This window comes from Anolis sagrei, chromosome 4 (assembly GCF_037176765.1).
Source record: "Anolis sagrei isolate rAnoSag1 chromosome 4, rAnoSag1.mat, whole genome shotgun sequence".
Classification (NCBI taxonomy): domain Eukaryota; kingdom Metazoa; phylum Chordata; class Lepidosauria; order Squamata; family Dactyloidae; genus Anolis; species Anolis sagrei.
The window spans coordinates 113,214,581-113,229,383 of NC_090024.1; the positions used below are offsets into that span (position 1 = coordinate 113,214,581).

Sequence of the window (14,803 nt, forward strand, 5' to 3'; positions counted from 1 at the left end):
ATCATCCTATTTGTGCCTGCCAAGTTTGAGAACAAGGTGGCACACTTTAAAAAGCAATATAATTAAAAACATATGAAAAGTTTAACTGTCTTCCATAAATACCTGTTGTGTTGGTTAGGATATCATCAAGTAGAGCATATCCCATCGTTTCACAGAACAAACCCAGAACTTGCTCTGGAGGGCTGGGAAACAGTCATTCGTTTTCAGCTTTCTCTTTGTTCAAGGTCCTTAGGTTCCATGCTAAGAGGTATCCATGATGGTAGGCAAATTACACTATGTAACAAAATTTGGGGGAGCCCCCGGTGGCGCAGTGAGTTAAAGCACTGAGCTGCTGAGCTTGTTGATCGAAAGGTAGCAGGTTCGATTCCGGGGAGCGGCGTGAGCTTCCGCTGTCAGCCCTAGCTTCTGCCAACCTAGCAGTTCGAAAACATGCAAATGTGAGTAGATCAATAGGTACCGCTCCGGCGGGAAGGTAACGGCGCTCCATGCAGTCATGCTGGCCACATGACCTTGGAGGTGTCTACGGACAACGCTGGCTCTTCGGCTTAGAAATGGAGATGAGCACCACACCCCAGAGACAGACATGACTGGACTTAATGTCAGGGGGCTACCTTTACCTTTACCTTAACAAAATTTGGGGAAAAAAATCTGTTCCTGGTTTGAAAATGTTATTTCCTATTTAATTGAGAAGTTCTTAGTTTGTTTTTTTAAAATATTTTTATTCTTTTATCATGATTTAATACATTTGTTATACATTGTTTCTTTTACAGCAGATACATATTATTCGATGCAATCTGCCATACTTTTGGCATCTAGTGTAATTTTTCTGCTTATACATATTTTCTGTCCCTCACCACTGTGCTCCCCTCCCCCCTCTCAAGCCACAGCTTTTACATGTCATCCGTCCAAAATTTCAATTCTTCTTGTGGAGGCAACTTTCCTTTTTTATTTTTAATCCCTTTTCAATAAATTTTCTCCATACATCATCAAAATCACTTTGTTTCCATATACCTCTTTTAACTTTTATTATACATGTCAGCTTATCATTTATTGCCAATTTCCATACTTCCTTGTACCACTCCTCTATTTGTATATTTATTTCTTTTTTCCAGTTCCTTGCTATAAGCAGTCTTGCTATTGATAATTTGTTATCGCATCTTTATCCTCTTTTTTCAGTTGTCTATTATTATGTAATGATAATAAAGCTATACTAGGACTTCTTTCTATAGAAGTTCTTAATTTGAAAAACTAGAGCAAAATGTGCGATGTTCCGCAAAAACAAAGATTTCGCAATTTCATAAATGTTTTCCATTTTTTAATGACAGAGTCTATTAGGAAATTACCTTTATAGCCCAGGATCAAAAAATTGTGTTAGTGTTATCTTTCCTCTTGTTTTCTTTCATTCAGGTGTAAAGACAGAGTTTAGATTGCTTCACAAACCCATGAAGTTTGAGCATTAGTTGTAATGGAAATTTAAAAATTATGATAAGTATGATTAAAGATGTTTTTGATGTTTATTTACTGTTAGATTGTATATAATATGACATACCCTTTTGTCTAAGATACTGTAAAAAGAGAGAAGAATGTATGCTTATACATTTAGTTGGACAAATTTATAAATAAAATCTTTTTAAAAATAGCTTATTTGAATGTAGCTTAAAACAATAGTAATGCTTTCCAAACATTCTTCCATTAGGCTTTGTTTCGGGGGTATAAAGCTAGACTGTTGGCCAAAGAAATGATGGCAGCACAGAATCCAGATGTGGTTGCACAACCGTGTTTCCACAGATGCAGAACAATAAAGGAAGGCAGAGCTGTTGAAAGAGCTGCCATTGTGATTCAAGGTTACCACAGAACTAAGCAACAGAGGATATGGTAATATATAGCATGCTTCGCAAATGTTTTTAAATATTAACTATTATAATTTTTTGGAAGCTAAAGCTCGGATTGAAGAAATTCATTATTTGTGTTCTGGTTTCCCTGTAGGTTTTTGAGAATGAAAGCTGCCGCGATTGTAATCCAGAGAAAATGGAGAGCAACCATAGCAGCAAGAAGAAGTCGACGAAGATTCCTGGCAGTCAAGACAGCTGTAGTACTAATTCAGGCTGCATATAGAGGACACAGTACTAGAAAACAGTATAAAAAGGTAACTATTAGGCATGTGTAATCCATGGTTTTAAATAGTTCTAAAATATTTACAAAACTAAAGTTCTGGTCGTGAATACTAGGGGGCACTGGTGCTTTGCTTCTACAGTGTTGCTAAAGTTCTGGTGGTGAAAATTTCAGAACTCTAACAAAACTTTCAAAATTTCATTATTATTTCATTATTGGTGATTTTTATGACTGAACCTCTTAGGAACTACCATTTATAATAAAATTTTGTTTTGGAGTTCTGAAAGTTCCACCACCAGAACTTTAGCAACACTGGAGAAGCAAAGCACCAGCGCCCCGTAGTTTTCACCACCAGAACTTTAGTTTTGTAAGTACTTTAGAACCATTTGGAACCATGGATTTCACATACCTAGTAACTATGAATGACAATTAAGTTTACTTGGAAAATGAAGGGCAGGAACAACTAATCATATTTAAGGAAGCTTTGTTCATTGCTTTAAATATGTTTTGTTGTAGGATACAATGTATTATTTTCTAAGTGTTTGAATCTTAAATAGTAATATTTCCAGGGTGGATTAAAGAATTTCATTAGCAAAGGTCATCTCAGGCCAGTGGACATAAAAATAGAAAGCCAATTTAATATAACCACACACAAAAATGCAATAAGTTGAAGCAAAAATAATATAAAATGGTGTTTAATTAAGTTTTCTCTTCAAATTCTCTTCAAAATACCTGGGAAAGGAATGGTACTGAAAAGATACAGAGTTATCACTAGGTTTTAGGGGTTTTTCCAATGCAACATGGTTCTTTCTCCTGTAGAATTATAGTACATCTTTCCAACAAAAGACCACAAACAGCTTCCTGTTGAAGCCCCAGAATGGTATGATGCGTTCCTCTGATGTTTAGGCAACTTGCCATTTAGGACTTCAAAGGTCATCATTAGCACTTTGAATTGTGCATAAATGCACCTTCGACATACTCATTCGTTTTCTATCTAAACTCAAGAGCCACTGCCAGTTCAGGTCGACAGTACTGAATAATGTGGACTTTGTGTAAGGCTGCACCCTGTAAACAGGGAATTAATGCATTTGCTTTGGATTTTGTGTAACATGGCTTTATTGTCCCTTCAAGTTGTTTCTCACCTATCATGGTACTAAGATGAATGTTTCTCCACAGCTATTTGTGCCATATTTTTTTTAGGAATTAGTTTGCCGTTGCCTTCTGAGTCTAATAGAGTGCAGCTTACTCAAGGTCGCCTAATGGGTTTCATGGCCGAATGGGAATTTGAATTCTGGTCTCTGGTATCAGACTGATGCAAAAACCATTACAAGATGTTGGCGTACATCTAAGTTATTTAGTCAGGAACCCAGCTGCTAAATTTTGAACCCGCTTTACTCAAATTTTATTCTTCACTAGCTGTCCACTGCCACACGTTGCTGTGCTCCACATGGGGGTTCTCTGTGGGGGGTTTGGCCCAATTCTATTGTTGGTGGGATTCAGAATGCTCTTTGATTGTAGGTGAACTATAAATCCCACCAACTACAACTCCCAAATGTCAAGATTCTATTTTCCCCAAACTCTACCAGTGTTCACATTTGGACATATTGAGTATTCATGTAGAGTTCAGTCCAGATCCATCATTGTTTGAGTCCAAGTCCACAGTGATCTCTGGATGTAGGTGAACTACAACTCCAAAACCAAAGGACACTGCCCACCAACCCCTTCCAGTATTTTCTGTTGGTCATGGGAGAACTGTGTGCCAAGTTTGGTTCTATTCCATTGTTGGTGGGGTTCAGAATGCTCTTTGATTGTAGGTGAACTATAAATCCCAGCAACTACAACTCCCAAATGACAAAATCATTTTTTTTGAGTGAAGGACATACATTGGGTTGTTAGGTGTATTTTGTCCAAATTTGGTGTCAATTCGTCCAGTGGTTTTTGAGTTCTGTTAATCCCACAAACGAACATTACATTTTTATTTATATAGATTTCTTTACTCCCATTCTATTGACAAGAGCACCTTATTAGACGTGTCCTTGAAGTAAAATTATTTGTCAAGTGCTGATGCTGCAATCTGTCATTTTTAGCAGCTAAAAGCTATATGCTAGTATGATATTTTCAAGGGTCAAATGAGCAGCTGAATCAGTATTTCTTTTGTGTCAGGAGCAATTTGAGAAACTGCAAGTCAATTCTGGTGTGAGAAAATTGGCCGTCTGCAAGGACGTTGCCCAGGGGACGCCTGGATGTTTTACCATCCTGTGGTGGTAGGTTTTTCTCATGACCCTACAAAGGAAGCTGGAGCTGACAGATGGGAGCTCACCCCATTCCCCAGATTCGAATCATTGTCTTTTCGGACTGCAGTCCTGCTGGTACAAGGTTAACCCATTGCGCCACCAAGGGCTACTAGCTGAATCAGTGAGCACTAACCGGTTTGCGCTTTTCTTTTACAGGCAGTCCCTGAGTTACAGACAAAATTCAGTAGGTTTGTTCTTAAATTGAATTTGTATGTGAGTGATTTCTTAAGTGTAATTCCAGCTAGCTAGCTAGCTCTCTCTCTCTCTCTCTGTACACACACACACACATACATATATAAAGCTTTAGATAGTATAGGGAAAAGTTAACACCCTTGTGGTATTTCTTTTGCTCTCTGTCCCCAGTCAGAAGATTTCACCTCACTTTCTGTCCCTGTGATAATGAGATTTTGAAAAAATTGGCCTGTTACAGAAACAAGGATTGGTGACAAAGCTTCAGTATAGACACCTGTTTTCCATGATAAATCAGGGGTGAATTTCCCTTCTGAGGGGTAGATTTCTTTCATTACCTGTTGTGTCACCCCCATTCTTAACTATGTGTCATGTGTAACTTGGATGTCTGTAACTTGGGGACTGCCTTGTATTTGAGTCTAAAGATTAGATTTGCTGAAGCTTTGTCCTTGGTTTGAATACTATTTTTTTCTTTTCTTTCATTTTTGTTACAGAGACAGTGCAGACTTCACAATTTTACAACTACTGCATCTCGTCATCTTGCTGCTATTAGAATTCAAAGGGCTTACAGAATTCATCTTCAATCGAAACGAGCACAAGTGCAACTTTCTTCTGTTTTGTATATTCAGGTTAGTTTGGGGAAACAGGCATCATTAAGTGCTTTGTACTGAAATTCATTTTGTCTGTTAACAGAAATATTCAGAGCTCTGTTTCAAGTCATGTTGCTTAAGTTTCAAACATGAGTAGCCTCGGCTGAATTTTTTTAAAAATGTATCTTTAATAATACTCTCTTTTGGACTCAATCTGTCTATAAACAGAGGTGGTATCGGGCCAAACTGCAGAGAAGAAAGTATCTAAAGTATCGTGAAAAAATTATTAAAATCCAGAGAATGGTGAGGAGATGGATGAGCTACAAAAATAAATCTACATGTGCAATTAAAAAAGACATGAGGCAAGCAACACTGGACAATGGAATAATCAAATTTCAGGTAAATAAACAACTTAAAGGCACTGTATTGTTTCAAAAAGCCAAAAATATATTTGAATGTTTGTGTTTGTTGCCTGTCAGTATTAGCAATAGAGTATCTGTATCTCATCCTTCCTCCAAAAAGTGCAGCTGTAGTATAAAGTGGTAGTCAAAGCAGTTTATTTATTTATGGTTCTGTCGTGGCTCTGTTGTGGCTCCAGACCTTCCTGGAGGGCCGCTCCCAGATGATGAAGCTGGGAGACACCTACTCGAACCCCTGGCCTTTGACCTGTGGGGTCCCGCAAGGCTCCATTTTGTCTCCCATGCTTTTTAACATTTACATGAAACCGCTGGGAGAGGTCATCCGGAGTTTTGGAGTTAGGTGCCAGCTCTGTGCAGATGACACACAACTCTATTACTCTTTTCCACCTAATGCCAAGGAAGCCCCTCGGGTGCTGGACGAGTGCCTGGCCGCTGTGGCTGGCTGGCTGAGGAAGAACAGGCTGAAGATTAATCCTGACAAGACAGAGGTCCTCCTGGTCGATCGTAAACCAGATCAAGGTATAGGGTAGCAACCAATGCTGGATGGGGTTGCACTCCCCCTGTAGTCACAGGTCTACAGCTTGAGTGTCCTCCTGGACTCATCACTTACGTTTGAAGCTCAGGCATCGGTGGTGGCTGGGAGAGCCTTTGCACAATTGAGACTCGTGCGCCAACTGCGACCGTACCTTGTGAAGGCGGATCTGGCCAGGGTGGTCCATGCCTTAGTCACCTCTAGATTGGACTACTGTAATGCACTCTACGTGGGGCTGCCCTTGAAAACGGCCCGGAAATTCCAGTTGGTACAACAGGCGGCGGCCAGGCTGTTAACTGGTGCTCCGAGGTCCATTGGCTGCCATTCATTTTCCGGGCCCAATTCAAGGTGCAGGTGCTTACCTACAAAGCCCTAAACGGTTTGGGACCCAACTACCTCCGTGACCGCATTTCTGTATACGAACCCACACGATCTCTTCGTTCATCTGGAGAGGCCCTGCTCACGATCCCACCTGCTTCACAGGCACGATTGGTGGGAACGAGGGATAGGGCCTTCTCGGTGGTGGCCCCACGACTCTGGAACTCCCTCCCTAAGGACATCAAGCAGGCCCCAACATTGGCAGTCTTCAGACGGAGCTTGAAAACGTGGATGTTCCAGTGTGCCTTCCCAGAATAAGGAATCCTAGCAATATGTCCTTAATGCACCTTATGAGAGATTTAGAATTGTCTGCACATTTACCTATCCCATAACACTCCTCCTATCTCCCTTGAACTTCCCAGCTTTTTAATTTTTAAATTTTCACATTTGGCCTTGCCTCATGTTTTTAAATGTGTCGTGTTATTATTGTATTGTTTTACTTCTTATGAGTTATTTATTGTTTTGTTGTTGTTGTTTTTTATGATGTTATTGGACTTGGCCTCTTGTAAGCCGCACCAAGTCCTGCGGGAGATGGAAGCGGGGTATAAGAACAATAAATAAATAAATAAATAAATATTTCGAACATTTTTACCCCGCCCTTCTCAACCCCTAGGGGGACTCAGAGCGGCTTACAATTGGCAACAATTCAATGCCGCTTCATAAAATACAAATAGCAAAAACAACAATTAAAACCATGAACATTAAAATAAAATATTAAACAGTATACCATATATGCTCATGATAATGAAGCCTATGAATGTAAGTGCCAGGCCTGACAAAATCAAGATATTGAATTGTGTACAGAGCCAACATGTCAGTTTCATGAGATAGAAGGTTAAAGCAAAATTATCAGGTTATGTCCTAATTTTCTTTAGATACTTCACTATCACCTTAAGATTGACTAATTTGAAAATTACTCTTGTTTTTTGGGGCATAGTGTCCTGTGAACTACATTCAGTATATTAGAAATCACAATTTGAAAAGTTGCATGAATAACAAATCTCTCCCATCCATCTCTTCTCAGATGTTATGAATAATATAACACTGGGATTAGTTGAGAAATTATATAGGATGGTTCTTGGGAAGTACATGTTTGCTCTTGATGCAAAAATATTGTGGCTGCCTCCTCTTGTGCCCCTTAATATTAAGTCTTATTTTCTCTTCCTACTTGTAAGGCATTGTGGAGAGGGTACTCTTGGAGGAAGAAGACGGACACTGCAGAAACCCGAGCTCTGCGAGATAGCTTGGTGATTGCCAACAAAGAAAGCAAAGAGGAGAAAAAGCTGTGTAACAGAACTGCACTGGCTGTTCACCGCCTTCTCAAATATAAACATTTCTCTTACATTCTGGCAGCTTTAAAAGATCTGGGTTAGTAATTCCTTTTTAACAATCTGTGATGCGTCATTATACAAATTGTCAGACTGTGTTGCATGTACAAAGGGATGAAATAAATAGAGACAGGAATACATGTTTTGAAATAATAGTTATTAACTCATAACTTACATTTGCCAATCTATTCTTTGATCTCATGGCACAAAGGGAGGGAAAATACAAAATGAGTTGGATCAGCCAAACTGATTTATGCCTATCTAAAATGAAATGAAATGCTGGGGAAGGTGGAAGGCAAAAGGAAGAGGGGCCGACCAAGGGCAAGATGGATGGATGGCATCCTTAAAGTGACTGGACTGACCTTGAAGGAGCTGGGGGTGGTGACGGCCGACAGGGAGCTCTGGTGTGGGCTGGTCCATGAGGTCACGAAGAGTCGGAGACAACTGAACGAATGAACAACAACAACAACAAAAATGAAATTTAAATTGGATCCTACCCCATCACTACTGCACTTCTAGTACTAAAATGCAAAAACCAGTATCTCAGTCAACAATTTATATAGTTTTGTTCTCAGTCATCTCTAGTGAACCTCCAGTCTCTTCCATCTCTTGCAAATTTCTCACTTTCCATGAATAAAGGCTAAAGATACGCAATTGTGGCTCTATCTACACTGCCATATAATGCAGTTTGGATTGCATATATAGTGAGTGTAGACCAGGCATGGACAAAATTTCTAACTTGGGGCCACATTGTTATTATTACATACATTTCTATCCCACCCTTCTCCCCACAAAGGGACTCAGGGCAGCCTTACATAAGCATCCGATGATGCTATCAACATATACACCAATAAAATCTGCCTCCTCAATGGGACGCCCTTTTAAATCTTGAAACAATGTTCTTATGATTCCCTCTCTACCTTCTCTTCTCTCAGATGAACATCCTCCAGGAGGAAAGAAGGAAAGGAAAAGAGACGGGAGGGAGGGAGGAAGAGAAGGATGAAAGTAAGGGTGGAAGAAAAGGGAGGGAGGGAAGAGAGGATGAAGGAAAGAAAAAGAAAGGAAAGAAGGAAAAAGAGAGGGAAGGAGGGATGAAAGGGTAGAAGGAGAGGGAGAAAGAGGGAAAGAAGGAAGGAAGGGAAAGGAGAGAAGGAGGAATAAAGAGGGAAGGAAGGATAGAGTGGTGTGAGAGAGGAGGACCTGAGAAAAGAGCATCCGGCCCCAGGGCCTGGGTTTGCCCATATCTGATGTAGACTCATATAATGCAGATTATATTTGTCTACACTGCTATAATCCAGTATGATGCAGCTAATCTGCATTCTGAAACTGCATTATATGGCAATATCAGTAGAGCCTGAGAGTCTCTATTATTGTAGGCTTCTTGCACAATTTAGAACCATGGGCTTTAGCTGAAAACAGAGAAATTAAATATATTTGGCTTCAAATTGATTATTAGGCCTACAGGGGTATGATAGCTCTTTAAAAGATGCATGACAGGATTAGAGAATGGAAACAATTGCAGAAATGGGCCTGGTTTAAGAATCCTCTTGCCTTCACATGATTGTAAAGAATATGAATAGGAGCCATCGATCAGTGAGGACTTATTGGTGATTTCACTTTTCTATTGGACATGTATTTGGGCTTATTTATTTGTCGTGTCACGGCAACCAGTCAATTATATTACATTTCTAACAGAACAAAGCAAACAAACAGACAAAATACAAAATTTGTGAGTTTGGTAATTGATTAAATGTCTTTGACCAGTAGCTGGCCACTTGGAGTGCTTCTGGTGTTGCTGCAAAAATTGTGCATGTGGCAGGGGCTCAGGTTGCATTGCAGCAGGTGGTCAGTGGTTTGCTCCTCTCCACACTCGCATGTCGAGGATTCCACTTTGTAGCCCCATTTCTTGAGGTTGGCTCTGCATCTTGTGGTGCCAGAGCGCAGTCTGTTCAGCACCTTCCAAGTCGCCCAGTCTTCTGTGTGCCGAAGGGGGAGTCTCTCATTTGGTATCAGCCATTGGTTGAGGTTCTGGGTTTGAGCCTGCCACTTTTAAACTCTCGCTTGCTGAGGTGTTCCAGCGAGTGCTGGCTGATACCCAAATGATGAGCTGGGGATGTATCTGCCTTGGTCCTTTCGCTATTGGCTGCTACTTCCCGGCAGATGTTAGGTGGTGCTAAGCAGTGTAATTTCTCCAGTGGTGTAGGGTGCAGACACCCCGTGATAATGCGGCATGTCTCATTAAGAGCCACGTCTACTGTTTTAGTGTGGTGAGATGTGTTCCACACTGGGCATGCGTACTAAGCAGCAGAATAGCATAGCGCAAGGGCAGATGTCTTCACTATGTCTGGTTGTGATCCCCAGGTTGTGCCAGTCAGCTTTCGTATGATATTGTTTCTATCACCCACTTTTTGCTTGATGTTCAGGCAGCGCTTCTTGTAGGTCAGAGCATGGTCCAGAGTGACTCCCAGGTATTTGGGTGTGCTGCAATGCTCCAGTGGGATTCCTTCCTAGGTGATCCTCAGAGCTCGGAATGCTTCTCTGTTCTTGAGATGAAAGGCACATGTCTGTGTTTTAGATGGGTTGGGGATCAGCTGGTTTTCCCTGTAATAGGCAGTAAGAGCACCTAAGCTTCGGAAAGCTTCTGTTCTACCATCTCAAAGCTCCTTGCTTGAGCAGTAATGGCACAATCATCAGCATAGATGAAACTCTCTGTCCCTTCTGGCAGTGGCTGGTCATTTGTGTAGGTGTTGAACATGGATGGAGCAAGCACTCTCCCCTGAGGCAGGCCATTCTTCTGTTTCCGCCATCTGCTTCTCTGGCCCTGGAACTCAACAAAAAAGCTCCTGTTTTGTAGCATGAGAGGGGACATGAGAGAAGCCTCCTCACAGGATTGCAAGCCATCCGGGCGTCCCCTGGGCAGCGTCTTCGTAGACAGCTGATTCTCTCGCCACAGAAACGACCAGCATGTATTTGGCTACCTGTTAGTGTTTGGAAAGATAAATTACTATGGTTCCTCTTTTATTCTCCAGAGGTTGTAACCAGGCTATCTCCTGTGTGTTGTGAAAGCATGGCACAGACCGAAGCCGTTTCCACTATTTTTACTTTGATACGAAGTTGCAATCGGAGTGTTCCATGCATGGATGTTATCAGATACTCTGTTCAAGTCCTGCTCAATTTATCAAAGGTATTTATGGATCTCCAGCTTGTGTGTGTGTGTAGGGGGGAGGTATTGGTAAACAGCTTTGTTTTGTGATAAATTTGCATTTTAAACATCTGTTGGCTTAGAACAAGACACTGTTCTCATTTAAAATTTCATTTTTTTTACAATTGAAATTTTAGCTCATGTATTAATTGGGGAAACTATGTTTAACCCAGGGGTCCTCAAACTAAAGCCTGGGGACCGGATATGGCCCTCCAAAGTCATTTACCCAGCCCTCGCTCAGGGTCAACCTAAGTCTGAAACGACTTGAAAGCACACAACAACAACAACCCTATCTCATCAGCCAAAACCAGGCCCACATTTCCCATTGAAATACTAATAAGTTTATATTTGTTAAAATTGTTCTTCATTTTAATTATTGTATTGTTTTAAGTTGTTTTTTGCACTACAAATAAGATATTTGCAATGTGCATAGGAATTCATTCCTATTTTTTGTAAATTATAGTCCAACCCTCCAATGGTTTGAGGGACTGTGACCTGGCCCTCTGTTTAAAAAGTTTGAGGACCCCTAGTTTAACCTGAAGTACATTCAGTCAACTTTAATTCTGTATATCAAACAACATAGATGAAGTACTGACATGATAGGGTTAGAGCAACCTAAATATAATAACATCGAGGTCAATAGTGCTATACTATAGGGAAGAAAAATCAATAACCAAATTTACCATAAGTCTCTTCAAATCATTGATATCTATATTTTTACTGCCTGTAGCCTTATTGATTCCAGTTCAGACAGCTTTGCTGAAAGTTACTGTGCTAGAAGGTGCATTTAAGTGTGGTCTTCTCTTCTAGTATAACAAGACGATTGACACCGTTTACACTGTGGAAAGGTGTGTGGAAACTCTGTTGGACTTACTTCAAATGTACAGAGATCGAGCTGGTGACAAGATTTCAGAAAAGGGTGGAAGCATTTTTACCAAGACATGCTGCCTGTTTGCACTTCTTTCAGAAGATTCAAGAAGAGCTTCTGTAAGTTTGAATCCTTTCCTCCCCTTTTCATCTTCCTATTTTTTTTAAAAAAAACTTACGAAGACGAGAGACTTAGCATTGAAGTTGCTACTATACGTGATTGATATCTCTTGATAAATGCCTAATCTGTTAAAAAGTGATATGACATTATTATGGCTACTGATGGTTTCATTGTTCATTGAAGGGGACTCAGGGTGGATCACAAATACACATACATGGCAAACATTCAATGCCGTTTGTATAGACAGTATATGGACAGACAGCACAGAAGGAGGTGTTGTTTCAATGACATGGATGGTTGGGGTCGAGTCCACAGGGGGTGCTGTCGCTCCATCCTTTATGATGAAGAGCCATCGGGACTTCCTCATTCCAGCATTTTCTGATCTTTTTTTTCTTTATGGCGTTGTAAAACACCTCCCCCACTTTTAGCGGTACCTAATTTCTCTAATTACGGCTAAATCTGTTTTCGAAGTGCTTAGGTAAATAATGAGCAGGTCACCTACAATCATTGTTTGAGTCCATGGTAATCTCTGGATGTAAGTGAACTACAACTCCCAAACCCAAGGTCAATGCTCACCAAACCCTTCTAGTGTTTTCTGTTGCTCATGGGAGTCCTGTATGCCCTGGTTGGTTCAATTCTATCATGCTATTTGATTGTAGGTGAACTATAAATCCCAGCAACTACAACTCCCTATCTATCTATCTATTAGGCTTGGGCGGTTTCGTTCATTAATTTCGTAATTTGTTATTAATTCGAATTTAAATTAGCTTACGATCCAATATTGAGCCACGCAGGAATAGTGTGAGGAGTAAATTAGATTCGAAACAATTTTTTCAATTTATTTTGTAATTATTTCGAAATTATTTTCGCATGTCTGGTGCAAGTTTTATAGTTGTTGTTTGTTTTATCACACCAACAGTCAACAACAGAGGGAGAGGAAAGCTTCAGAAGTTTTCCCTGTCCCATTTGGAGGTTTTTTTAGCATATTGCGCAATCGCGTCCGCCATTAACGAATCAATTCGTAATTTTACGAAATTTCGTATATTTCGAAATTTTTAAAAGGAAAATTTCAGAGTTATTAAAAAAAACAAAACGCAAGGGCCCTCTAAAAACAAAACGAGTTTAGAACCAAATGTTTCCGTGGTTACCCAAGCCTACTATCTATCTCTATCTATCTATCTATTTATCTATGTCTGGATGGCTCTTTTTCAGGAGGACTTTGATTATGTTTTATTGCCCTGATGAAGGGAGTTGGATTGGTGGCCTTAAGTATTTTCTGTTGGTAATGGGGGTTCTGTGTGGGAAGTTTGGCCCAATTCTGTTGTTGGTGGGGGTTCAGAACACGCTTTGATTGCAGGTGAACTGTGAATCCCAGTAACAACAACTTCCAAATGTCAAGATCTATTTCCCCCCAAACTCCATCTGTGTTCATATTTGGGCATATGGAATATTCGTGCCAAGTTTGGTCCAGATCCATCATTGTTTGAGTCCTGATTCTGTCATTTGTGGAGTTCAGAATGCTCTTTGATTGTAGGTGAACTGTGAATCCCAGTGACTACAACTCCCAAATGCCAAGATTTATTTCTCCAAAACTCCAACTGTGTTCATATTTGGGCGTATTGAGTGCTTGTGCCAAGTTTGGTCAAGACCCATCATTCTTTGAGTCCACAGTGGATATAGGTGAACTACAACTCCCAAACTCAAGGTCAATGCCCACCAAACCCTTCCAGTATTTTCTGTTGATCATGGGAGTTCTGTTTGCCAAGTTTGGTTCAATTCCATCATTGGTGGAGTTCAGAATGCTCTTTGATTGTAGGTGAACTATAAATCTCAGCAACTACAACTCCCAAATGACAAAATCATAAGTTTTTGTGTGATTGTCACTCTTTGTGTTGTGAGATGTTTTGTTGCCAAATTTGGTGTGATTTTGTTAATTGGTTCTTTTGTTTTTAAGGCACTGATTATGCACAGAGCATTTATATAGAGAGAGAGATAGCCAGTTTTTGTGGTGTTAAATACCAACGATGTAACATCTTTAACCAGTTCTCCTGGAGGTCTGAGGCATACATTTATTTTAGACGTTTTAACCATAATTGTTCCCATTCCCTCAACTGTATCGTTCTACCTATGTTTTTTCTTTAACGATAAAATTGTGGCTTTGTTTTTCAGGAGATTCGAAGCAACCCTCAAGTAGTTGCTCGCCTTCGGAGCCTGTACAGACTCATACTCCGCAAACATCGAATGGATGCCCAGAGGAATCTTGCCAGACAAAAATCAGCTGCATACATAAATGGACATTGCTCTGAACCAGTCATCCCATCAAGAAAAAAAGTGGTTTTGAGGTAAACGTTCTTAGTCCTACTTTGGGGCTTAATTACTTTTTTACTTAAAATGCTTTTTGGTAATTATAGCATTTTCTTCACCCTACAGACAAAGGCCAGCCTGGATTTTGAGGAAAGATAACTTTCAAGAGATCGTTGATCCGCTGCAAGCTATTGAAATGGTGATGGACACTCTTGGAATTTCTTGCAACTAATGCTTAATAATCTAAAAAAGAAAAGACAATGTAAAAAAAGACTTTACAGTTGCTTATACATCATTGTACTCATCAAAATACAGCAAAGAAGGCTTTCTAAGAATAGGTTAGCTTATGCTGTGGGTAAAAGGCCTCATTTTCTGTAAATATGCTTAAACCTAAACCTTTTTAAACCTTTTTAAAATCTAAACCTTTTTTAAAAAATATGTAATAAATTTAGACAAAATTATGTTGA

General features: G+C 40.0%; 1 protein-coding gene across 1 annotated transcript in view; it reads left to right on the forward strand.

Moving 5' to 3' along the window:
- ASPM (assembly factor for spindle microtubules) overlaps positions 1 to 14,803 on the forward strand; it is a 48,327-nt gene extending 33,524 nt beyond the window's left edge. Inside the window, exons 19-27 of the mRNA XM_060774547.2 lie at positions 1,697 to 1,875; positions 1,987 to 2,146; positions 5,090 to 5,224; positions 5,414 to 5,584; positions 7,690 to 7,882; positions 10,872 to 11,026; positions 11,855 to 12,031; positions 14,202 to 14,374; positions 14,463 to 14,803. Coding sequence (XP_060630530.2) covers positions 1,697 to 1,875; positions 1,987 to 2,146; positions 5,090 to 5,224; positions 5,414 to 5,584; positions 7,690 to 7,882; positions 10,872 to 11,026; positions 11,855 to 12,031; positions 14,202 to 14,374; positions 14,463 to 14,568 — 1,449 coding nt within the window. The 3' untranslated portion in view covers positions 14,569 to 14,803. The remainder of the gene's footprint in view (positions 1 to 1,696; positions 1,876 to 1,986; positions 2,147 to 5,089; positions 5,225 to 5,413; positions 5,585 to 7,689; positions 7,883 to 10,871; positions 11,027 to 11,854; positions 12,032 to 14,201; positions 14,375 to 14,462) is intronic.